Raw genomic sequence first — 26,547 nt, 5'->3', positions numbered from 1 at the left:
CAATTTGGTTTTCTGTTTTGGAAAGTCAGATTTACAAAGTGAAATAGAGAGGAGAAACATCTTCCATCCGCTGATTCACTTCCCAAGTAGCCACAACGGCCAGAGCTGAGCTGATCTGAAACCAGCAGCGAGGAGCTTCTTCTGGGTCTCTAACACAGGTGCAAGGTCCCAAGGCATTGGGCTGTCCTCCACTTCTTTCCCAGGCCACAAGCAGGGAACTGGATGGGAAGTGGAGCAGCCAGGGATACGAACTGGCAGCCAAAACGGATCCTGGGTGTGCAAGGCGAGGACTTTAACCACTAGGCTAACGTGCACCAGGCCGCATTAGCTCCCTTTTCCACAGCATTAGCAGGAAAGTAGATTAAAAGCAGAACAGGGTCCAGCGTGATAGCATAGCAGCTAAAGTCCTCACCTTGAATACACAGGGCGCCGGTTCTAATCCCGGCAGCCCCGCTTCCCAACCATCTCCCTGTTGTGGGCTGGGAAAGTGGTTGAAGGGACCCTGCACCTGCGTGGGAAACCCAGAAGAAGCTCCTGGCTGCTGGTTTAGGATTGGCTGCACTCCAGCCATTGCAGTTGCTTGGAGACTGATCCATTGGATGGAAGATCTTCCTGTCTGTCTCTACTCTTCTGGATATCTGCCTTTCTAATAAAAATAAATAAATCTTTAAAAAGAAAAAGAAAGCAGAACAGCTGGAACCCAAACCAGCACCTCACTATGGGATGCAGATGCCTTAAGAAGCAGCTTAGAGTCCGGCAGCATGGCCTAGCAGCTAAAGTCCTCGCCTTGAATGCACCAGGAACCCATATGAGTGCCAGTTCTAATCCCGGCAGCTCCACTTCCCATCCAGCTCCCTGCTTGTGGCCTGGGAAAGCAGTCGAGGACGGCCCAAAGCTTTGGGACCCTGCACCCGCGTGGGAAACCTGGAAGAGGTTCCTGGTTCCCGGCTTCGGATTGGCATAGCACCGACTGTTGCAGTCACTTGGGGAGTGAATCACTGGATGGAAGATCTTCCTCTCTGTACATCTGACGTTGTAATAAAAGTAAATAAATCTTTAAAAAAGAAGAAGAAAAAGAAGAAGAAGAAGAAGAAAAAACAGCTTAGTCCACTGTACTACAATGTCTGCCTTTGGCCAATACAGGGATGGGACAAGCTGAAGCTAGAAGTCCGGAACGCATCTGGGTCTCCCACGTGGGTGACCTGCACAACAACATTGACCCTGAAAATGTTTTTATTTAGGTACCTGTTTAACATGAGGGCTGGGCCTCCAAGGAATCTTGGGGTTCACCAAAAAGCTAGGGTATATCTTTGATCCACTTTTTTTTTAAGATTTATTTATTTTTTATTACAACATCAGTTATACAGAGAAGAGGAGAGACAGAGAGGGAGATCTTCTGTGTGATGATTCACTCCCCAAATGGCCGCAACGGGCCGGTGCGCGCCAATCCGAAGCCGGGAACCAGGAACCTCTTCTGGGTCTCCCATGCAGGTGCAGGGTCCCAAAGCTTTGGGCTGTCCTTGATTGCCTTCCTAGACCACAAGCAGGGAGCTGGATGGAAAGTGGAGCTGCCGGGATTAGAACCAGCGCCCATATGGGATCCTGGAGCGTTCAAGGCGAGGACTTAAGCCGCTAGGCCCCTGATCCACCTTTCTTTTCCTTTTTTTTTTTTAAGATTTTTTTTTTTTTTTTTGGTTGTTGTTGGAAAGTTGGATTTACAGAGAGAAGGAGAGAAACATCTTCCATGTGCTGATTCACTCCCCAAGTGGCTGCAACACCCGGAGCTGAGCTGATCTGAAGCCAGGAGCCAGATGTTTCTTCTGGGTCTCCCACGTGGGTGCAGGGTCCCAAGGCTTTGCGCCATCGTTGACTGCTTTCCCAGGCCACAAGCAGGGAGCTGGAAGGGTAGTAGTGCATCTAGAATACGAAATGACATCCACATGAGATCTCGGCACATACAAAGCAAGGACTTTAGCCACTCGGCTACCGTGCTGGGACCCCAACCCACCTTTCATCTCTTACTTTGGAGACAGGTGCTTCAAGCCTTCTCATGTCATGTTTCTTTTTCTGTCCTATCACAGTATCCCCTAGGATCCTATCTTGAATGTTTGGGATTTCAGGATGATCTTCTTTGAATGACCCTTCTGATCTAATGCCAGTATTTTTCCTTCTGACTATATGCTTCTTTCTTGTTATAAATACACAAGCCTCGGTTATCGGATCATCACCTCAGACATTCCTCTCTTCTGCACTCCTCCCTTTCTTCTTTTCTTCTTCTTCTTTTTTTTTTTAATAAGAATACAACTCTCAGAGGCAGTGTATTTTTTTTTAAGATTTATTTTTATTGCAAAGTCAGATATACAGAGAGGAGGAGAGACAGACAGGAAGATCTTCCATCCGATGGTTCACTCCCCAAGTAGCTGCAAAGGCTGGTGCTGTGCCGATCTGAAGCCAGGAGCCAGGAACTTCCTCCAGGTCTCCCACGTGGGTGCAGGGTGCCAAGGCTTTGGGCCATCCTCGACTGCTTTCCCAGGCCACAAGCAGGGAGCTGGATGGGAAGTGAAGCTGCCGGGATACAAACTGGGATCCTGGCATGTGCTAAGGGAGGACTTTGGCTGCTAGGCTATTGCACCAGGCCCCCTTTCTTCTTTTCTGCCATCCAGCTATGTCTATCCTACTCCCTGAACTGTTTTCAGTTTCCTAAAGAAAGAGGTAGGTGCAGAAGTAGGCAGCCTGATTATACCACTAAGACATAGTACAAACAGACACAATAGGAGTGAGAATTAAGTAAATTGACTAAGACCTTTTTTTTTCTTTTTGATAATCTTTACATACTTAATTAGGGCAAAAAGGTTCAAGAGCTACAGAAAAGTGGGTAAGGCTATTATTTCCACATTCTTTTCTCCTATATCTGGGGTAAAGGGGGAGGTAAAGGGAGAAGCCCTACCCAGTCTCCCACCCATCCCAGGTCCCTGATGTGGGGCATGCTCCGAGGATCTTGCTCAAGTGGTTTTGATAGTTCAACAGTCATGAATTGCTGCCAATCTCAAACTGAGACTTTTCAAAAGGGCAGTTCAATCAGGGAATTATTATTGTTTTAAAATTTTGTACTTATTTTCATTGTATTTGAAAAGCAGAGACACAGAAAACAAGTGACAGAGACAGACAGATATCTTCCATTTTCTAGTTCACTCGCCAAATGCCCAGAGCAGCCAGGAATGCACCAAGCTAAAGCCTGGAACTCAATTGGAGTTTCCCGCTGTGTAACAGGGCCCCAAGGTTTTTAGCCATCACCATGTGCTGACACCCAGGGTGTGCATTAGCAGGAAGCTGGAATCAGAAGAGTTGGGTTTCTAACCCAGATGATCTTATGTAGGGTGCAGGCACCATTATGGCCAAAACAAGCTCCAATCAAGGAATTATTCACCTCTGAGTAACCTGAGGATCCCTAATACCCCATTCCTAAACTGTGGAGTAAGTTCTTCTTAACTGAAGCCACCCCGGAATTTTTGCATTTAAACCTAGAATTCCTGGATCCTGTGCCATGGCATGTTGAGTTAAGCCTCCACCTGTGGTGATGGCATCCCATATGGGAGCTGGTTCAAGTCTTAGCTGCTCCACTTGCCATCTAGCTCCCTGCTAGTGGCATGAGAAGCAGCAAAGTCCTTAGACCTCTGCTACCTATGTGGGAGACCCAGAGGAAGCTCTAGGCTCCTGGCTTTGAACCAGCCTAGCTCAGCCCATGGCAGGCATCTGGGGAATGAACCAGGGGATGGAAGATCTTTTTCTGTGTGTGTGTGTCTTTCCTCTCTTGCTGTAAAATTCATCTTTCAAATACAAATAAATACATCTTTAGATAAAGTTAGCATTCCTTTGCCCACAATAACCTGTGGTAGTGAAGTACATTGAAGGTGGCCTTTCATATGCTTACCTGTAGTCACACACTTTGAGAAACTTTCTTCTGGACCTTCCTTTCAGGGTAGAGTGGCCTATACCTCGTCTGATCATATGGAAGATGGGGAAGAGCTTCCAGTCGATATCTGGGCATGAGCACAGATGGCTTCTCTGATTCCCTTTTGCCTTCTCTTGCCTCCTTATTACCCTGCAAAGCTTCCCATTAGAGGGTTGCACATTGTTTTTCTAGAAATACTTATTAACTCTTGATCATAGACTGCAATTTTCTGATTGTCCCTTGAACTTAATGTCTCTAATTAGAATTTCAAGTCACGGAATATCTTTCAGGAACCATTTTTAGTGTCATTTAGAGCTCAGAAGATTATGAGGGAAACAGTTACAAATGCACCAGCCTGAAGTATTTATGGGGTGAGGATTTGGCGCAGCAATTAAGACCTCATTTTTGGGGAGGTAGAGAGGGTGGCATGACAGTTCAACTGCCTAATTCTCCACCAGCAAGATCTGGGATCTCATAAGAGCGCCAATTCATGTCCCACCTGCTCCACTTCTCATCCAGCTCCCTGCTTGCAGAAAGCAGTGAAGGATGACTCAAAGTTTGGGCCCCTACACCCACATGAGAGACTCATAAGAAGTTCCTGGCTCCTGGCTTTGGATTGTCTCCGCTCCAGCCACTGTGGCCATTTGGAGAGTGAACCAGCAGATGGAAGATCTTTCTCGCTATTTCTCCTTTTCTCTGTAAATCTACCTTTCCAATAATACATACATACATACATAAATATTTTTAAAGACTACACTTAAGAGCTTCCCTTTCTTTTCCTTTCCTTTCTTCCTTCCTCTCTCTCTCTTTCTTTTTAAAAGATTTATTTATTTTTATTGCAAATTTTTATTACGGAGAGGAAGAGAGACAGAGAGGAAGATCTTCCTTCCAATGATTCACTCCCCAAGTGATCACAATGGCCAGAGCTGAGCCAATCCAAAGCCAGGGGCCAGGAGCTTCTTCCTGGTCTTCACGCAGGTGCAGGGTCCCAAGGCTTTGGGCCATCTTTCATTGCTTTCCCAGTCCACAAGCAGGGAGCTGGATGGGAAATGGGGTTGCCGGGATTAGAACCGGTGCCCATATGGGATCCTGGCATGTGCAAGGCGAGGACTTTAGACACTAGGCTACCACGCTGGTGCTGCCTTCCATTTCTTCGGTGCTTAGGTTTGTGTCCACTTCTGATTCCAGCTTGCTGCTAACAATGCTCACCTTGGCAGGCAGCAGGTCCTTGTCCCTCTGTGGAGCTCCTGACTGAGTTCCTGGATCCTGTCTCCAGCCTGGCCCAGCCCTAGCTATTGAGGGCATTTGGAGAGTGAAGCAGTAGGTAGGAGATATCTAACTCTGTCTCTTTGTCTCGCTATGTCTCTTTACCTTTTGAATAAAATAAAACAAGAACAACAAAATACATAAAAAATTTAAAAAGCATTTTTTTAAAAAAAAGCCTTTCTCCATTCTCTTTTGGAAGGAGATTGGCTGAATTACAATAGATGGAAATGGCGCTGCGTTTTTCTCACTTCTCCTTTGGTTTGGACCACAGGCTCCGTTCTGATTTAGGAGTCTTTCCTGCTCAGCATTTCAGTGATAATTCTCCCCATGGTCTATAGGATCCCTGTTCTCTTTGTTTCCATAGCAACAGTCCTGTGTTGCTTGGCTAGAAGCAATTTTCTGCTGCTGTGGTGAAGCCCCATTTTTTCATTCCTTTCTTCCCAGTTGCCTTGGTAACCAGTCTCTTCCTCTTCTGGTCTCCCAGTGGTAAATTCCAACTTCTCTCCCGCCCCAACTCCTTTTTTCCTCCCTGTCTGTAACAGTCACCTGCTCACGACTCGGACAGGGCTAGCCCATCTGTGAGTGAGCCCACTCTGTCATAGTCAGATTGTCATCATGAAATCAACCCCCCTCCCTGGCTTTATTTGCATCGTGTCTCTGCTCTGCCATCTTTCTGCTGGTTGTCATGGCAACTGTACCCTCTGAAAGTCTCCAGGCAAAGACTCTACAGCTAACAACCATCATGTGAATGCATCTGCCAATATGTAGCCACACATCTTCGTTTTAAACCTGGTCCCAGGCAGGTACTGCAAATGGGAGAGAACAGGGCATTTGATCAAAGGAGGCTGCATTGAGAAAAGGAGATACAAGGGACCCAGAACTGGGGTCTGGTGTTCTCCCAACAGGGGCCACTATCCCAATGATAATTCAGGTGGCTGAGAAAAATGTATTCATATTGGCAGTCATTCCCAGCATGCCCTTCTAGAGACCCTCGTCTGACCCCAGAACTACACACAGCCAACCTCAGGAAGAAAGCAATTAGAACTCTTCAATTGACTAACAGGGAGTTAGCTCAACAGATACTTAAGCACTTTTACGCATCACTGAAAATTTCTCTGCCCTTAGGCTATTGCTCTTACCTCTTCACCAAGGCAGATGGGATGCCACCATTATAATAAAACAAAGTATTCAACAAATGCTGGTGTGTGCATGTCAGGGCGTTGTGCATGTCAGGCAGGCAGCTTTCAGACCGCATTTCATTTTTTCCTTATAGCAGTCTGGGAGATGATTTTAAAGATAAGAACTCCTGTGGTGGCATTGTGGCTTACGGGCATCAATTCGGTCCTGGCTGCTCTACTTCAGATGCAGGGATCCAGCTCATTGCTGATGTGTCTGCAATAGCAGTGGGCGATGGTCCCTGAGCCCATGAAGGAAGCCCAGAAGAAACTCCTGGATGCTGACTTTGCCTGGCCCAGCCCTGGCTGTGTGGCCATGGGGGAGGGAAGTGAACCAAAGAATGGAACCATCTCTCTCTCTCTTTAAATATTTTCTTTAAAGATTAATTTTATTTTTATTGGAAAGACAGATATACAGAAAGGAAGAGTGACAAAGAGAAGATCTTTCTTCTGTTGATTCACTCCCCAAGCGGCCGCAATGACCAGAACTGCACCAATTAGAAGCCAGGAACCTGGAGCCTCTTCTGGGTCTTCCACATGGGTGCAGGGTCCCAAGGCTTTGGACCATCCTTGACTGTCTTCCCAGGTCACAAGCAGGGAGCTGGATGTGAAGCAGGGCTGCTGGGACACAAAACAGTGCCCATATAGGATCCTGGCATGGGCAAGGCAAGAACTTCTCTCTCTTATTTAAAAGTCTGTCTTTTAAATAAATACATAGACCTTAAAAATAAAACCACTCTGAGGTTGGGGCAGAGGTTAATGTGCTGCAAGTTAAGCATCTCATGTTGGTGCATCCCAGAGACATTGCTTTTCATCCAGCTTCCTGCTAATTCCTCCTGGGATGCAGCAGCGGATATGCCGCGTTCCCGTCACCCACATGGGAGTCCAGGGACACTGGTTTTAGTCTGGCCCACACCTGGTCATTGTGAGCATTTGGGGAGTGAACAGTGGCATGAAAAACTCTTTTTCTCTTTCTGTCACTCCACCTCTCAAGTCGATGAAAAAAGTACACATTACAAACAAGAGCCCTGAGGCGGAGGTGCTGTTAACAGAAGTGACCCAGCTGGTAAATCTCAGAGCTAAACTCTGAACCCAGATGTATCTGATTCTGAAGACTTACTCTGTTTTCTTTCTTTTGGTTCATTAATTTCTTTTTCCTTCTTACAACAATTTCTTATTTGAAAGGCAGAGCTAGAGAGAAAGAGAGAGAGTTCTTCCCTCCTGTGCTTCACTCGCCAAATGGTCCATGCTGGATCAGGCAGAAACCAGGAGATAGGAACTGCATCCCAGGTCCTGATGCCGTGGTCAGGAGCCTAAGCACTTGGGTCATCTGCAGCTGCTTTCCCAGGTGTGGTAACAGGGAGCTACAGCTGGGACTCGTATGGGCTCTCAGATATGGGATGCTGGTACCACAAACAGTGGCGTGACCTAATGCGCCACAATGCTAGTTCTAGGCCGGCTGCACCGCGGAGTGAAAATAGAGCAGTCAACGCCCTTGCCTGCGAACCCAGCAGATCTGAATGCCACACCCCAAACTCCTTGGCTCCAGGAGTGATAGGGAAGCCATTTTAAACATTTTAATCATTTAGTCGGTACCAGGTAATGTGCTAAGCATTGGAAATAGTCATGATCTAGGGAGAATTTGACCTTTGCATTTATGGAACTAACAGCCCGGAGTAGAAGTTAGACCATCTACAAGAGGCTAATACATAATTTTGCATTGTAATTGGTGCTATGAAGAAAAATAGTTGGATGCTGTGAAAGAACGAGTAGGGACAGATCTATTTTAGATGGGGCTATCATTCCCCTTTCAAGGCAGCAGGGAGTCGAGGTTCTGGCACTACTAGATCGTGAACAGCGGGGCAATGCGGAACCTCCTAAGCCGCCATGCACTAGCTGTTTGTCGGCAGCCTCCCTTTGCACTTTAGTCCCCGCCCCACCCGGGCTCCACCTCTACGCATACGCACCGGGGTTGCCATGGGGACAGCTGCTCCGGCGCAAGCGCAGAGACTTTCAAGATGGCAGCGGCTACGGCTGCACGAGCGCTGCCCAGGGGTCCAGGGCTCCGGGGCCTGCCACGGAGGTTGCCTCTGGTGGTGATTCTCGGGGCCACTGGCACTGGCAAATCTACCCTGGCGTTGCAGCTAGGCCAGCGGCTCGGGGGCGAGATCGTCAGCGCCGACTCCATGCAGGTATGGCGATGCGGCTGGCCTCAGGCCTGGGGAGCCCGGGGGCCGCGTGCAGGCCTCTGGTCGGTGGCCTCCCTGTCGCGTGGCGGTCGTGGGTGATCTGCGAAGCCTGTGGGGATTAGAGAGGGTAGGGGAGCGAACCTGTACTCAGCTCGGCGTCAGCATCTCACGAACTTCTCATGACTACTGTTTGGGAGCTACTGTGATTCTGTCCATTTACAAATGGAAGGGCATTGGGGCGTTAGGGAGGTGGAGTGACTTTTTACGCCAAGGTTGACATATAGGCTCCCAACAGGTAACTTTTGAATGACAGTGACTCCAGAGGTTTGCTGTATGTAGTCCTGCCTCTAACCCAGAAAGGCCGGGACGAATTAGATATTACATTTAAGTGTCTTCTGGGGGAATAATGTTCCAAGGTGGACAGTCAGGAGACCCGGAGTCCAGTCTGGAATCTACCCCTGACCACATGCTTTAGATGAATCATGTCGTCTGGACGTTGTTTTATCTATTTACAGAGTGGGGAAAATACCTATTGTGGGGGGTGTGATATTTAATTTAATAAGAGATCACAAATGTTGGAATGAAAAGTGGGGTGGCCAGTTGCCGACATAAATGCTTGCTGAAGTGGACTTTTTTTTAATTTTGCTGGCTGCTGTGAGTTAAGAGGCCTTTGTCCCCTTTGAGCTGGAAGGCCCAGAAGGGGTATAGTACTCCCGACATTTGGGAATGTTTGTGGACAGTGAGTGACATTTGGGTAAATTTCTGATGAAGGAACTGCAAAAGCTGTGTGTTGAGGAGAATTACAATTCCCAAACGACATAAATGAAATGTTTGATATAAATTGTCCTGCGCTAAGGCCAGCTGGCACCTGTTGGGGTGTCAGCAGCAAAAGGGGCAGACTTGTTCCCACACTACCTCACACTACCCCGCAGCCCCAGGCAGTTTCTGCCCTCAGTAGTTGACTTGGAGGAGATTAGAGCATCTGCCTATGTCAGCTTGAAAGGCAGAGTTCCTAGAAATGGACAGAAGGATCTTCCATTTGCTAGTTCACTACCACATGGCTGCATCATTGGTTTGTAGCTGTAGCTGAGCCAATCCAAAGTCAGGAGCCAGGAGCCTCAAGAGTGCAGGCTCAAGGACTTGGACTGTGTTCTGCTGCTTTGACAGGTACATTAGCAAGGAGCAGGATCAGTAGTAGAACTGCTAGACCTGGTATGATGGCTCAGTGGCTAAATCCTTACCTTGCGTGTGCTGGGATCCCATATGGATGCCAGATCGTGTCCTGACGATCACTTGGGGAGTCAACCAAAGGATAGAAGACCTTTCTGTATTTCCTTCTTTCTGTAAATATCCCTTTTAAATAAAAATAAACAAATCTTTAAAAACAGAAAGAATATTGGGCCCAGCGGCGTGGCCTAGCGGCTAAAGTCCTCGCCTTGAACGCTCCAGAATCCCAAATGGGCAGCAGTTCTAATGCTGGCAGCTCCACTTCCCATCCAGCTCCCTGCTTGTGGCCTGGGAAAGCAGTCGAGGATGGCCCAAGGCCTTGGGACCCTGGACCCGTGTGGGAGACCTGGAAGAGGTTCCTGGTTCCTGGCTTTGGATGGGCGCAGCACCGGCCATTGCAGTCACTTGGGGAGTGAATCATCGGATGGAAGATCTTCCTGTCTGTCTCTCCTCCTCTCTGTATATCTGACTTTGTAATAAAAAAAAAAAAAGAAAAAAAAAAGAAAAAAAAACAACCAAATCTTTAAAAAGAGAAAGAATATTGGGCCCAGCACAGTGGCCTAGCGGCTGAAGTCCTCTTCTTGAAAGCGCTGGGATCCCATATGGGCGCCAGTTCTAATCCCAGCAGCTCCACTTCCCATCCAGCTCCCTGCTTGTGGCCTGGGAAAGCAGTTGAGGGCGGCCCAAAGCCTTGGGACCCTGCACCCTTGTGGGAGACCTGGAGGAGGTTCCTGGCTCCTGGCTTTGGATCAGCACGGCGCCGGCTGTTGTGGTCACTTGGGGAGTGAATCGTCGGATGGAGGGTCTTCCTGTTTGTCTCTCCTCCTCTCTGTATATCTGACTTTGTAATAAAAATAAATGAATCTTTAAACAAAAATAAAAAGAGAAAGAATATAAAGTGGAACTGCCAGGGCTCCAAACAGCACCCATATGAGATCCCGGTGCTGAGGCAGGGGCTTAACTTACTTTGTCTTGGAGCTGGCCCCACAGCTAAATATTTTCTGAGATAAGGACTTCAGCCTGACCTCCTCATACCTTTGTTTCAAGTAGGAAGAGTATCAGCCACACCAGCTTCCTAATTTACATAGTTGAGTGTGATACATGCCCATGTGAGCCTCTGATTAGGGTAGGGAGGATCAGGTATGGAGGAAGGTGGGTGGGACATATGTTTCAGTCCTTTCTTTTTCCCCTCCTGTGTCTGCAGGGGAGGAGGGGGAGAGAGCCATTCCTTGCTGTCAAATTGCATCAGCACCCAGGGTTGGGGGATGTTCATGAATAACACCCTAGAGACCCCGAAGTGGGGAAGAGTGTTCCCACACTATTTCTTGAGTGGTTTTGATACTTAGGAGAAGTTGTTGGTTTCGTTGCTACACGGTTGGGAAAGAAATTATTTGAGTAAGTTAGACAAAGAGCTCCTACCCGTGACTTCATTCCCCAGGTGCTTGTCCGTGGCTGGGGCTAGGTTATGCTTGGGCCAGGCAGATGGGAGGTGGGAATTAGCAGCTTAGTCCCCTGTCTCAGATGGGGGTGGTGGAGGGGCGGCAAGCTGTTCCTGCTTGCAGTGGTTGCTGCTGCCTCCTGGAGTCTGCATTAGCAGGAAGCTGGAGTCAGGATCTGTAGGTGGGTATCACATGTGGGTACTCTGTGTGGGCTCTGAGCATGAGCTCATAACTGCCATGCCCATTCCCAGATCTTTGCATAAGTTCCCATTATTGGGACCTTTTTTTGACTCCACACACATCATCCATAGGCCCTGTCCAGAAAGTGTCCTCAACAACTTCATTTTGTTCATTTCTCAAACAATCTTCAGTAAACAAGTAAGTTAGTGGGTTCTGCAATGAGGCCTGTGTATAGCTCTGTAATAGTTACTCCATTCTCAGAACTATTTCCTGGGGTTACTGTTGAGGCCTGTGACACCTGCATACCATAGGAGCACTAGTTTGGATCCTGGCCATTCCATTTGTGATCCAGCTTCCTGCTAGTGGCCTGGGAAGGCATCAGAGGATGGCTTAAGTCCTTGGGCTTCTGCACCCAAGTGACAGACCTGGAGGGAGCACCTGACCTCGGGCCAGCCCAGTTTGGCTGCTGTGGCTTTTGGGAGAGTGAAAAGCAGATGGAAGATATTTCTTTTTGTTTTTTCTTCTCTCTCTGCCACCATGCCTTTCAAATAAAAATAGGTAAATCTTTTAAAAATTTATTTGGAATGCAGGGTGACAGATACAGGGAAAAAAAAATCTTCCAACTGGTTCAATCATGTGACATATACCATTTTCACAGGTGGCAGGTTTACGCACTGTGTCACAATGCTAACCTCTTGGCTTCTTCCTTCCTTCTTTCTTTCTTTTAATATTTTTATTTCAAAGGCAGTGTTTTTGAATTTTTTATTTTATGTTTTATCTTAAATATTTACTTTTTAAAAAATTTTATTGGGGCCTGCTGTGATGGCGTAGCGATTAAAGTCCTCGACTTGCACATGCCGGATCCCATATAGTTGCCAGTTCTAATTCCGGCAGCCCTGCTTCCTATCCTGCTCCCTGCTTGTTGCCTGGGAAAGCAGTGGAGGATGGCCCAATGCCTTGGGACCTGCATCCGTGTGGGAGACTGAGAAGAGACTCTGGGCTCCTGGCTTCGGATCAGCTCAGCTCTGGCTGTTGCAGCCACTTGGGGAGTGAAGCAGCAGACAGAAGATCTTCCTCTCTGTCTTTCCTCCTCTCTGTATATGTAAGTTTCCAATAAAATTTTTTTTAAGGTTTATTTATTTTTATTGGTAAGGTTTATTTTATTTTTATTGATAGAAACAGAGAGAAGCAGAGAGAAAGATCTTCCATTTGTTGATACACTCCCCAAAAATCCCAACTGCTAGAGCTGTTCACACCCAAGCAAGGTGAAGATTTAGCTGTAGAACCACCACACTGGGCCTTAGATCAATGTCTTAAAAAAATTGTAAAGCATCTGCCTGAAATTATAAATTGCCTTGCACCTCGTACTTTTGTCACCCTTTGTCCTGCCTTAATTGTGGGTTGATACTAGAAGAAGCCCTGCAGAGCACTTCCTTTTGAGAGAGAGTGCTGGTTTTTTTTTTTTTTTTTTTTTAAGATTTATTTATTTTTATTGGAAAGGCAGATATACAGAGAGGAGGAGAGACAGAGAGGAACATCTTCTGTCTGATGGTTCACTCCCCAAGTGACCGCAATGGCTCGAGCTGAGCCTATCCGACACCAAGAGCCAGGAGCTGTTCGGCTCTCGCATACAGGTGCAGAGTCCCAAGGCTTTGGGCCGTTCTCGGCTGCTTTCCCCACCACAAGCAGGGAGCTGGATGGGAAGTGGGGCCGCCGGGATTAGAATTGGCGCCCATATGGGATCCCAGCAAGGCGAGGACCTTAACCACTACGCTGTTGTGCCGGGCCCTGCTGTGGTTTTGTAAACATTGAATGTTAAGTGGTTGTAAGTGTTGAGCTAACTGCCGTGTGGTGGTTAAATGTGGCATGTGCAGCATGTTTTTTCCTCCTTGGAGCCTGCTATGCTGTAAAGTACCTCCAGAGCCACCACACTTCTCACCAGGTGGCCTTGGGCTCCTGGTGACTGGTGGGAGGGAGGTCAGACCTCCAGGCTGACGGATCACTTCCTTCCTTGCTCCAAAACTCTGGCCTTTCCTGCCGATTTCTCCTGACCAGCATGAGAAACCTTTTTGCTTCACTTTCTGAGTTTTCTGAACCCCAGTTCTTTCACAAATTGTAGAAACATCAATATTCTCCTTCAGTAATGAGAGTCTCAGTTCCAAGAGGGACAGGTAACACAACCCCTGTTTTCCAAGATGGAAAAACTGGGGTGCGGAAAGATTACAGAGCAGACCAGCGATCACACCGCTGACACTCACACCTGGGAATTGGATCTGGCTCTTCCAGCTCAGTTGTGGAGTCTGCTACATTTCAGGAAGATGATACCGGAGGTCTTCCTTTCAGCTCCGGCCTTCTCTTGGCAGGTACATTCAAAGTGCAATGTGTGGCCCTCAGTGGCTGGATGAGACATTTTTCTGAGAGTCTTGAAGGCACTGGTCATACGTGGGCAATGACGACCTGCAAGTACAGACCACAACAATATGCTGGGAGGAAATAAACACAAAGCTGGGTGTACAGAGGGAAGTGTCCCTAACGCCGTGAATCTTACAAAGTATTGTGGAGAAGCAGCAGTCAGACCCACAAGTGTAGTGTTTGCCTAAACCTACCAGAGAAGCAATTGATTTTTTGGCAGACTAGTAAGCTGGTTATGTGTCATCTACTAGGTGTGGAACTCTGTTGTTTTTTCTGCTTTGGGGCATAATTTAGGAACAGTGTTTTGTTCGAAAGAATGGTCTGCCTGATAGTGCTGCAGGAGACCTGCGATGCTGAGATGGGTGTGTGAAAGGAGAGGTGGGGTGGTGGGTCCCAGAGGCTTACTAGGGCATGAAACTGGTAAGGTGTTAGAGACCAGGCCTGTGCTGGGGGCTCTTTGACATAGCTGGCAGAGGTGATATTTAAATGGACAAGCCTGATGAAAGGAAATCTGTTTCTGATTCATAAAACTGTGTGACATTCAGGTCCTTAGGTGCTCCTCCATTGTAAATTCGTCTTGTTTTCCGTTGGCTCCCTTGTTTATTTGTTAAGGTCACGCATGCATGACCATTTTTTTTTGCAGCTAAGGGGAGAACTTGAAAGGAGAAATGGTGACTGGCCCACTGGGAAGGTGGAGGCCTGCGGACTCAGCTCTGAGTGGGAGACACTGCCATGATGCTTCAGGGCCCCAGGCAGAGTATAGAGGCAGCTCCCCTTCAGCAAGAAATGCTGGTGTGTGTTGGAAGGATAAATGGGACTTGGGTACATGGGATTCATACACACACTTGAGTGTTATTCAATGGAATTGGCTATAGTTTCAAGGTTGTGGGTTGGATTTTTCAGATACCTTTGATTCAGAGCAGAATCTTTTTTTTGTTTCCTTGCTTCTTTTGGGACCTGCTTCTGAATGGAAGCCTCATCATTCCATCCTCATTGTGGCAGCTGGGATTCCAAGGCTTATTAGTGGGCTGTGCAGGAGGAGGATGTAGTTTATAACAAAACATACTTAGGCACAATTCTTTTTTTTTTTTTTTTTTTTTTTTTAAGATTTATTTGTATTGCAAAGTCAGATATACAGAGAGGAGAGACAGAGAGAAAGATCTTCCATCCGATGATTCACTCCCCAAGTGACTGCAACAGCTGGTGCTGCACCAATCCGAAGCCAGGAACCAGGAACTCTTCCAGGTCTCCCAGGCGGGTGCAGGGTCCCAAGGCTTTGGGCCGTCCTCGACTGCTTTCCCAGGCCACAAGCAGGGAGCTGGATGGGAAGTGGAGCTGCCGGGATTAAAACCGGCGCCCATATGGGATCACGGGGCTTTCAAGGCGAGGACTTTAGCCGCTAGGCCACGCCGCCGGGCCCTATTTTTATTTTTAAAGACATGTCTATCTGTATGTATATGAAAGGCAGAATGACTGAGAGAAGGGATGACACATAATGCAGAGTGAGACAGAGACAGAAAAGGGGGATCTTACATGTGCTGGTTCACTTCTCACATGCTCCCAATAGTCTGGGCTGGGCCAGGCTGGAGCCAGGAGCCCAGAATTTCACCCTGGGACCCAAGCATTTGGGTGGTCTTCTGCTGCTTTCCTGGTGCATCAGCAGGAAGCTGGATCTGAAGCAGGACAGGTTAGACATGAACTAGGCCTCTGTCATGGGATGTGGGTCCCCCAATGGGTGAGCTGCCCCCAAAGTTGCTTGTTTTAGATCCTGTATCTGTATGTTGTTCTCTGCTTTCCCATTGACCTCCTTATGTTTATCCATTCGTTTTTTCCCTCTGTAACACTGTATATTTTATCAGGCAGAGAAGAGGAAAGAATATTTGTGACAGAACAGCATGAGCAAAGTCAAGAAAGGGTATAGTGTGTATGCTTTTGCAACTCTAGCATATGGAGTCCTGACGGATAGTTGTAGGAGGTGAAACCAAAAATATAGACAATGGGAACAAACTTTGGCGTTTTAAACAAGGAAGTGATAGTAAGTCTATTCATGGAATAACTAATGGGTGGGGGCAAATAGGCTAGAGAGGCAGACAATGGGATTCTCTTTCCTTAACCTGGGTGAGAGGGGCTAGAATTCAGTTGACTCGTGCCTGGAAAGAAGAGATAACTTAGCGCACTTTCTTTTTTTTTAAAGATTTTATTATTTTTGGGAAGCCGGATATACAGAGAGGAGGAGAGACAGAGAGGAAGATCTTCCGTCCGATGATTCACTCCCCAAGTGAGCCGCAACGGGCCGGTGCTGCGCCAATCTGATGCCGGGAAACTGGAACCTCTTCCGGGTCTCCCACGCGGGTCCAGGGTCCCAAAGCTTTGGGCCGTCCTCGACTGCTTTCCCAGGCCACAAGCAGGGAGCTGGATGGGAAGTGGGACTGCCGGGATTAGAACCGGCACCCATATGGGATCCCGGGACTTTCAAGGTGAGGACTTTAGCCGCTAGGCCACTGCGCCGGGCCCACTTAGCGCACTTTCAAAATGGAATCAGTGGTTGGTGAATTGAGAACATTAGCTAATAAGAATCAATGAAAAAAGCCTTTTTGTATTTGGGAAAAATGATATTTGCTTACTGAAAAAATTCCACTAGCACTGAAAAGTATAGAATAACAACATATAGACTTCATATCCAGGAATAACCTTTTTGACATCTTGGTGTACATATTCCTAGACATTTGTGTATGTATTTATGCTTATGTGTCCATTTTTTAGCTTTTATTTTATTTATTTATTTTTTTATTAGAAAGTCAGATATAGGGCCTGGCATGTGGCCTAGTGACTAAAGTCCTTGCCTTGAACGCACTGGGATCCCATATGGGCGCCAGTTCTAATCCCGGCAGCTCCACTTCCCATCCAGCTCCCTGCTTGTGGCCTGGGAAGGCAGTCGAGGACTGGGGCCCAAGGCTTTGGGTTCCTGCACCCTCGTGGGAGACCTGGAGAAGTTCCTGGCTCCTGGCTTCGGATCGCCATAGCACCAAGTGAGCGATTCATCGGACGGAAGATCTTCTCTATCTCTCCTCCTCTCTGTATACCTGACTTTTTTTTTTTTAAGATTTATTTATTTTTGTTAGAAAGTCAGGTATACAGAGAGGAGGAGAGGCAGAGAGGAAGATCTTCTGTCTGCTGATTCACTCCCCAAGTGGCCACAATGGCTGTAGCTGAGCCGATCTGAAGCCAGGAGCCCAGAGCCTCTTCTGGGTCCCCCACACGGGTGCAGGAACCCAAAGCATTGGGCCGTCCTCAACTGCTTTCCCAGGCCACTAGCAGGAAGCTGGAAGGAAAGTGGAGCAGCCAGGATTAGAACTGGCACCCATATGGGATACTGGTGTGTGTAAGGCCAGGACTTTTGCCACTAGGCTATCATGCCGGGCCCTAGCCATTATCTCTTTTTTGCCTCTCATTTATTTCTTTTGAAGGGGAGGTTGGTGAGAAGGATTCCAAATAGACAACTGTTAGACCTTCTCATTGTTTCTTTGATGTCGTGTGCCTTTTTTTCCTTCCTTCCTTCCTTCCTCCTTTCCTCAGGTTTACAGAAAGGAAAGACAGAGAGAAACAGCTTGCAGCCACTTGTTCACTCTCCAAATGGCTGCATAGGCCACAGCTGAGCCTATCTGAGTCCAGGAGCAGGAAGCTTCTCCTGGGTTTCACACGCAGGTGCAGAGTCCCAAGGCTTTAGGACATTCTCTGCTGCTTTTCTCAGGTCATAAGTAGGGAGCTGCATGGGAAGTGGAGCAACTGGGACATAAACCAGCACCAATATGGGATGCTGGTGCTTGTGTTGGGAGGTAGCCAATTGAGCCATTGTGCAGGGCCCTTGTTTATTTAGAAAGAGTTACAATAAGAGGGAGAGAGATCTTAAAGGCTGGGCCAGGCCGAAGTGAAGGATTTCACAAATGGGAGGCAGGGACCCAAACACTTGAACCATCTTCTGTTTTAGCATTAGTATGGAGCTGGGTTGGAAGTGAAGCAACTAGGACAGGAACCAACACCCATATGGGATTCTGATATCACAGGCCATATTTAAGAAATGTATTTATTTATTTTTATCTACTTGAAAGGTGCAGGGACAAAGAAAGTTCTTCTGTCTGCTGGTTCATTTTCCAAATGCCCACACCAGCCAGGGATGGACCAGGCTAAAAGCAAAAGAGCTTAGAACTCTTTCTGGCTTTCCCGCATGGATGGCAGGGATCCAAGTACATGAGCTTTCAGCTGCTGCTTCCCAGGATGCATTAACAGAAGTGGAATTTAGGAGTAGCTGGGACTAGAACTGGCACTCCAATAAAGGATGCAGCTGTCCCAAGTCATGGCTTAACTCTTAGCTTTACAGTGCCTAAGCTAACATCGTTAACTAAAGCATAGACTTGAATTTCATTAGTTTTTCCACTGTTGTACTCTTTTTGCTTCAGGATCTAACTTAGGATCTCATATTACATTTAGTCATCATGTGTCCACACTCTTTTCCAATCTTATTATTATATTTAGTATTATTTGAAAGACTGAGAGGCAGATCTTCCATCCACGAGCAGCTTAGGCTAGGCCAGGCCAAAGCCAGGAGCTAGGAACCCACTTTAGGTCTTCTGTGTGGGTGGCAGGAACCCAAGCATCTGGACCACCACCTTCTCTTTCCCAGTTTTGTTCAGTAGCAAGAAACTGGAATTGGAAACAGAACTGGGACTCAAACTCAAGCACTCCCACAAAGGATGCAAGTGTCATGGATAGTGTGTTAACCACGGTGTCAAAAGCCTGCTGCACCTCCCCACTCCTTGCTGCTGGTGGTTTATTTATTTATTTAATTTAAGAGGACTGGTCAGTTCTGCTTTAGAATGTCCCTCAATTACAGTTTCTCATGATTAGATGGATGGCATTGATTTTGGGAAAGTCACAGAAGTGAAGTCTCGTTATTGCTTCAGTAAGGTTAGGATGTCAACATGGCTTATTACTAGTGATGTTTAGGATTGTGTGGTTAAATTTGCGTCTGGCTGCCAGGTTTCTTTGTAGTAAAATCATGTTGTTTCCCTTTCCATACTCTTTTCCTGTTCGCTTCCCTGATATGACAGATCCTGTCATTTGTTTTTCAGTTATTTTCTAATTGGCGATAATAGTTTTGTATAGCTTGGGGTTCAATGTGGATTTCTTTCTTTTTTTTTTTTTTCCTCTCCCATTTGAAAGGTAGAGACATACACAGAGTCTTAGAAAGATTTCATATTTGCAGGTTAATTTCCCAGATGCCTGTAATAGTTAGGACTGGGCCAGGCTGAAACTGGGAGCTGAGAATTCAGTCTAGGTCTCCCCTGTGGGTGACAAGGACTCAAGTCTTTGAGCAAGCATCCACTACTTCCCAGGGTGTATGTTAGCAGGCAGTTGGAATCGGAAGCAGAGCCAGGACTTGAGCAAACCAGGTATTCTGATATAGGTTGTAGGTATCCCAAGCTGTGTCTTAACCACTGTACCAAACCCACCCGCCTCCAGTCTTCTCTGTTAGAAGTGAGTTGCCAATTTGACCCACACCAAGTGGGAGGACGAAGCTCCACCTCCTGGAGGGAGAGATGTCAAAGATTTGGCAGACTTATGCTAAAAGCACTTAACAATTAAACCAGTATTTTAAGGGAGATCTTGAAGGTTATGCAGATGTTTCGTTCTGGTCTTTCCTTGCTTCCTTCCTTCCTTTCTTTTTTTTTTTTTTTTAAAGATTTATTTTATTTTTATTACAAAGTCAGATACACTGAGAGGAGGAGAGATAGAGAGGAAGTAGAGCTGCCGGGATTAGAACCAGCGGCCACATGGGATCAAGGCGAGCACCTTATCCACTAGGCCACGCTGCCAAGCCCCCTTCCTTTCTTTTTAAGAATTTATTTATTTGAAAGAAAGATATTCTTCCATCTGCTGGTGCCTCATTCCTGGACCAGGCTAATGCTAGCAGCCTGAACTCCATCGGGGTCTCCTATGTGGATGGCAAGGGCCTCTGCCCTTGGATCACTCTCTGCTGCCTTCCCAGGTCTAGCAGGAAGCTGGATCAGAAGCTGGGCAACTCTGGTACTCTGACACTGGTGTCGTAAGTGCTGTCTTAAGCAGCTGGGCCACAGTTCCAGGCCCTCTGCCAGTATCTGCCTCAGATCCAGCAACATAGGATTCATTTCGGTCTTCCCTTCTTGCTTGTTTTGACTGAGAACACGAAATCTGATTCTCATTGTTTACAATACAGTAACTTATTGGCATGTCTTATAAAATATTTTCAGTAGTTATCCTGTGATAAATTTACCAACTGAGTACATTTGTACTTACCTAGCAATTACATTTTTTTTTATGTAGTTGTAGCATTGGTACATTATTCTTTGTAATGGTTGAATGTTACGCACTGTGTTTATGTGCTAAATTTTGTTTACTTGTTGATGAGCTTTAAAATCTTTAGCCTATAGTAAATAATGTCGTATTTGAGTGCCTGTTTTTCATTTATTTTGGGTAATGTAATTGTCAAGTCTTGTAGTACTTCTATTTAACTTTTTGAGGAGCTGCCAGACTTTGCCGTAGTAGCTGTGCTGTTTTGCATTCTCTCAGTAATGTACCACTATACATTACTGGATCTTGGTTTTTGTTGTTGTTGTTGCTAATAGCCACCCTACAGGTATCTCACTACATTTTTTTTTTTTTAAGATTTATTTTTATTGCAAAGTCAGATATACAGAGAGGAGGCGAGACAGAGAGGAAGATCCTCCATTCGATGATTCAGTCTCCAAGTGACCGCAACAACTGGAACGGTGCCTATCTGAGGCCAGGAGCTATGAACTTCCTTCAGGTCTCCCAAGGCATTGGGCCATCCTTGACTGCTCTGCCAGGCCACAAGCAGGGAGTAGGATGGGAAGCAGGGCTGCCAGGATTAGAACTGGTGCCCAAATGGGATCCTGGCACATTCAAGGCGAGGACTTAAGCTTCTATGCTATCGCACCAGACCCTCACCACTTATTTTTAAAAGATGTATTTGTTTATTTGAAATGCAGCGTGGCAGAGAGAGTAGGAAAAGAACATCTTTTTTGTTTACATGTTTACCAGGAAAACTAGTTTGCAAGTCTAGCATTGTCTCTGGCTCATGTAACCCCAGGCATGTTATTGACTCTTTGAGCTTACATTTCCTTTTTGGATATATTGGGAAGGGAAACTCATTTGATTGAATCAAGGGTTAGTGAATTTTTTTTTTTTTTTATATATATTTATTATTTAACTTCAGTAATTACATTGTATTATGTGACACAATTACATAGATACTTGGGTTCTCCCCACCCCTCCCCAAACCCTCCCACCATGGTGGATTCCTCCACCTTGTTGCATAACCACAGCTCAAGTTCAGTTGAGATTCCCCCATTGCAAGCGTATACCAAACATAGAGTCCAGCATCTTATTGTCCAGTCAAGTCCAACGGCTTCTTAGGTATACCCTCTCTGGTCTGAAGACAGAGCCAGCAGAGCATCATCCCAGTCAATTGAAAGCTCCAACATACCATCAGCACAAATTTACATCATTATGGAATTAATTGACATAGTAATGAGTAACCAATATGGTAAAAGTAAATGCGAGTTCTTAACCACCTTCTGTGACCACCTCATTGACATTTCAATTTTAGTTTATACACAACATATAACATACATAACATAACATGTTATACATAACATCATATCATCTTAAATTAAGGCAAACATGTGGTATTTAACCTTTTGGGATTGGCTCATTTCCCTTAGCATTATGGTTTCCAGTTTGGCCCATTTGGCCACAAAGAACTGCATTTTGTTTTTTTTAATAGCTGAGTAGTATTCCATGGAGTAGATGAACCATAGCTTTCTTATCCAATCCTCTGTTGATGGGCATTTTGGTTGCTTCCATGTTTTTGCAATTACTGATTGTGCTGCTATGAGCATAGGAGTGCATGTTGGTTTCTCATAAAACAAGTGTTCTGGATATATTCCTAGGAGTGCTATTGCTGGATCATACGGTATGTTGAATTTGAGTTGTTTGAATATTCTCCATACTGATTTCCATAGAGGCTGTACCAACCTGCAGCCCCACCAGCAGTGGAGTAGGGTTCCCTTTTCCCCGCAACCTCGCCAACAAGTGTTGTTGGTGCTTTTATTCATGTGGGCCAGTCTTACTGGTGTTAGGTGGTACCTCATTGATGTTTTAATTTGGATTTCCCTTATTGTCAGGGAACTTGAGCATTTTTTCATATGTTTATTTGCCATTTGGGTTTGTTCCTTTGTGAAGTGTTTGCCCATTTCCCGTGCCCATTTCTTGAGTGGCTTGTTTGTTTTGACATTTTGGTTGTTTTGTAGCTCTTTGTATATTCTGGAGATCAGCCCTCTATCACCTATGTCGTGTGCGAAGATCTTCTCCCATTCTGTGGGTTGCCTTTTTACTTTGTTGATTGTTTCTCTAGCTGTACAGAAGCTTCTTAGTTTGATGAGGTCCCAATTGTTTATTTTGGTCTCGATTTCTACTGCATTTGGAGTCTTTTTTAGGAAGTGAGGGCCTACCCCTAAGTGTTCCAGTGTGTTTCCAACATTTTCTTCCAAAAGTTTGAAGGTTTCTGGATGTAGGTTTAGATCTGTTATCCATTTAGATCTGATCTTAGTGTATGGTGAGAGATGTGGATCTATTTTTTTGTTTCTGCAGGCTATCAACCAGTTGTCCCAACAGCATTTATTGAACAGACCTTCCCATTTGCCTGGATTGTCGTTTGTCTTTTTGTCAAAGATTATTTGGCTGTATCTGTGTGGGTTTCCTTCTGGTGTTTCTATTCTGCTCCATTGATCTTCCTCTCTATCTTTGTGCCAGTACCACGCTGTTTTGATAACCACTGCCCTATAGTATGTCCAGAGGTCCGGAACTGTGATTCCCCCTGCTAACTTTCTGTTCTTCAGGATGGTTCTAGCTATCCGTGGTTTTTTGTGCTTCCAGATGAACCTTTGGATCATTGTTTCCAGTTCCATGAAGAATGTTTTGGGCAATTTGATTGGGATTGCGTTGAATGTATATATTGCTTTTGGCAGTATAGACATTTTAATGATATTGATTTTACCTATCCAGGAGCATGGGATGTTACTCCATCTTTTGAGGTCTTGTTCAATTTCTTTTTTAAGTAGTTTGTAGTTTTCTTCAAATAAGTCTCCTACATTTTTGGTTAGATTTATTCCCAGATATTTCATACTTTTCTCTGTTATTTTGAATGGTATCTTGCTGGTTAAGTCTTTTTCCATCTTGGGGCTGTTCGCATACACTATGGCTGTTGATTTTTGTTCATTAATTTTGTACCCTGCCACTCTACCAAACTCTCGTACAAGTTCTAGCAGTCTCTGTATTGAGTCTCTTGGCTCTTCTACATAAAGAATCATATCATCTGCATATAGTGAGAGTTTAACTTCTTCGTTTCCCATTTGGATTCCTCTGATTTCTTTTTCTTGTCTTATGGCCTCAGCGAGTACCTCTAGGACTATGTTGAATAGTAGTGGAGAAAGTGGACATCCCTGTCTTGTTCCAGATCTCAGTGGGAAGGGTTCCAGTTTTTCTCCATTCAGTATGATGCTGGCGTTGGGTTTTTCATATATGGCTTTAATTATGTTGTGGATTTTTCCATCTATGCCTACCTTGGTTAGGGTTTTTAGTAGGAAGTGGTGTTGGATTTTGTCGAAAGCTTTTTCTGCATCTATTGATACTATCATGTGATTCTTGTTTTTCAGTTTTTGGATGTGGTGTATCACATTTATGGATTTGCGAATGTTGAACCATCCCTGCATTCCAGGGATGAATCCTACTTGATCTGGATGAACGATCTGTCTGATGTGTTTTTGAATTCTGTTGGCTAGGATTTTGTTGAGAATCTTAGCATCAATGTTCATCAAAGAGATAGGTCTGTAGTTTTCCTTCTCTGTTAGTTCTCTGTCTGGTTTTGGGATTAAGGTAATGTTGGCTTCGTAGAATGAGTTTGGAAGGGTTGCCTCTTCTTCTATTGTTTTGAAGAGTTTGTAGAGGATTGGGGTCAGTTCTGTTCGGAATGTTTTGTAGAATTCTGGAGTGAAGCCGTCTGGGCCTGGGCTTTTCTTTGTTGGGAGGTCTTTAATCACTGATTCAATCTCTACTTCAGTTATGGGTTTGTTCAGGTCGTTTGTTGCCTCTGGGCTAAGTTTTGGTAGGTGGTAGAAGTCTAAGAACTTTTCCATTTCTTGGTGATCTTCTGATTTGTTGGAGTACAGTGCTTTGTAGTAATTTCTAATTATGGCCTTAATGGATGCGGTGTCTGTTGTTATGTTGCCTTTTTCATCTTTGATGCTGTTAATTCTTGCCTTCTCTTGTTTTTTCCTTGTCAGTCGGGCCAGTGGGGTGTCTATCTTGTTTATCTTCTCAAAAAACCAGCTTTTTGATTCATTGATTTTGTGTATGGTTTTTTTAATTTCTATCTGGTTGATTTCCTCCCTTGTTTTGATGATTTCTTGTTTCCTATTGTGTGTGGGGCTCTTCTGCTGTTGTTTTTCCAATTCCTGGAGGTGTGTGTTTAGTTCCTGTATTTGGCGCCTCTCTTGGGCCTTGACATGAGCTCCAATTGCGATGAGTTTACCCCGTAGCACTGCTTTGGCAGTGTCCCACAAATTTTGGAATGTTGTGTCAGAGTTTTCATTGGTTTCCATAAATTTTTTGATCTCATCTTTAATTTCTTCTCTGATCCATTGTTCGTTTAATAGCATATTGTTCAGCCTCCAAGAGTTTCTGTATTTCCTGGGACATTTTGAATTGCTGATTTCCAGCTTCATTCCGTGGTGGTCTGAGAGGGTACATGGTATGATTCCTATCTTTTGGAAGTTATTTAGGTTTGCTTTGTGTCCTATCATGTGGTCGATCCTGGAGAAGGTGCCATGCACTGCTGAAAAAAATGTATAATCTGTGGCCTTAGGGTAAAAAATTCTATAGATGTCAACCAAGTCCAGTTGTTCTATTGTTTGTATGAGCTCTGTTGTTTCTTTGTTGAGTTTTTGTTTTGTTGATCTGTCTATAGTTGTTAGTGGGGTGTTAAGATCACCCACTATTATTGTGTGCATATCTATGTCTCCCCTTAAGTCCGTGAGTAATTGCTTCACGTAGCTAGGTGCGTTTGAATTTGGTGCATATATGTTCACAATGGTAATTACTTCCTGATGGATCAGTCCCTTCACCAATATATAATGTCCTTCCCTGTCCTTTTTGATGTGTGTCAGATTGAAGTCCACATCATCTGAAATTAAGACAGCTACCCCAGCCTTTTTTTCTCGTCCATTGGCATGAAATATTTGTTTCCAACCTTTCACTTTCAGCTTCTTCGAATCTCTTCTGGTTAGATGTGTCTCTTGTAGGCAACAGATAGTTGGGTGCTGTTTGATAATCCATTCTGTTAATCTATGCCTTTTGATTGGTGAGTTCAGGCCATTTGTGTTAAGAGTTAAAATTGAGAGGTTGTGATTTTGCCCTGCCATACTTGTGTTTGTGGGTGTTGATATCTATCTGTGTAATTGCCCTTCCTTGTGTGGACTTTAGTGGGAAGATCTTCCTGTTTGCCATCTTTGCTTATGATTCACCTCCTTTTTTTCTGGATTTAGTGCATTTCTAAGGAGATTTTGTAGAGCTGGTTTTGTGCTGGCATATTCTTCTAATTTCTCTTTGCTGTGGAAGTATTTGATTTCGTTCTCAAATACGAATGAGATCTTTGCTGGGTACAATATTCTTGGTTGACAGTTGTTCTGATTCAGGATTTGGAAGATCTTTGTCCATTCTCTTCTTGCTTGTAAAGTCTCTTCAGAGAAGTCAGCAGTGATCCTGATTGGTTTTCCCCGGTATGTGATCTTTTCTCTGCTTCGTACTTGTCTTAGGATTCTTTCTTTGTCTTCGTTGGAGTGGAACTTGAGCACCATATGTCTGGGTGAAGATCGCTTTGGGTCATATCTGCTGGGAGTCCTCTGACCGTCCTGGATTTGGGCTGGGTTCATGTTCCAAGTGTTTTGAAAGTTTTCCTGTATAATTTCGTCGAGCACCATTTGCATTCCTGACTCTTTTTCCGCTCCTTCAGGAAGGCCAATAATCCTAATATTTGATTTTCTGAGGTTGTCTTTCATTTCTTGTATGGTCTTACTGGCTTTGTTCAGACTTGTCTCCAGCTGTTTCATGAACTGGGTATGTTCGTTTTGTGTGTCTTCTGTTTCAGAGATCCTCTCTTCTGCTGTATTTGTTCTGTTGGTTAGGCTCTCAATTTTGTGCTCTAAGTCAAGGATTTTACTTTTCATTTGTTGTATTTCTGAGGCTATGTGGTTCTTGAATTCCTTGAAGTCCTCCCAATTCTTCTCATTGTCTCTGACATATTTTAACATTATTTTTTTGAATTCCTTGTCTGGTAGATCTTCTATGTCTTCATCTCGCATCTCCGAAATAGACATTGGCTTTCGATCCTGTATTGGTAGGGTGTTGGCACTCTCATCTGGATCATTACCTTTTCTGGTATTTCTTCCCATTGTGTTAGTGTTTCTTTTTTGAGAGACCTAGGCACCAGTGTGCTGAGGGGTCTCCAAGCACTATCCTCTAGAGATCGGAGTCTGCAGGTGTGGAGTAGCAGGGTGTGGGGATTTTCAAGGCACTTTTGGTGCGTCTCCAGA

General features: G+C 45.2%; 2 protein-coding genes across 2 annotated transcripts in view; one reads left to right on the top strand and one right to left on the bottom strand.

Annotated features, from left to right (window-relative positions):
- Window positions 1-26,547, bottom strand: part of PPIE (peptidylprolyl isomerase E) — a 174,378-nt gene that overhangs the window by 17,936 nt on the left and 129,895 nt on the right. The gene's annotated exons all lie outside the window — the stretch shown is intronic.
- The window catches only part of TRIT1 (tRNA isopentenyltransferase 1), a 51,363-nt gene continuing 33,227 nt past the window's right edge, over window positions 8,412-26,547 (top strand). Inside the window, exon 1 of the mRNA XM_004591543.4 lies at window positions 8,412-8,585. Within this exon, the coding sequence (XP_004591600.2) occupies window positions 8,412-8,585 (174 nt within the window). The remainder of the gene's footprint in view (window positions 8,586-26,547) is intronic.

The sequence above is a fragment of the Ochotona princeps genome, chromosome 2 (assembly GCF_030435755.1).
Source record: "Ochotona princeps isolate mOchPri1 chromosome 2, mOchPri1.hap1, whole genome shotgun sequence".
Lineage (NCBI taxonomy): Eukaryota > Metazoa > Chordata > Mammalia > Lagomorpha > Ochotonidae > Ochotona > Ochotona princeps.
This window is presented reverse-complemented; position numbering and strand designations above follow the sequence as displayed.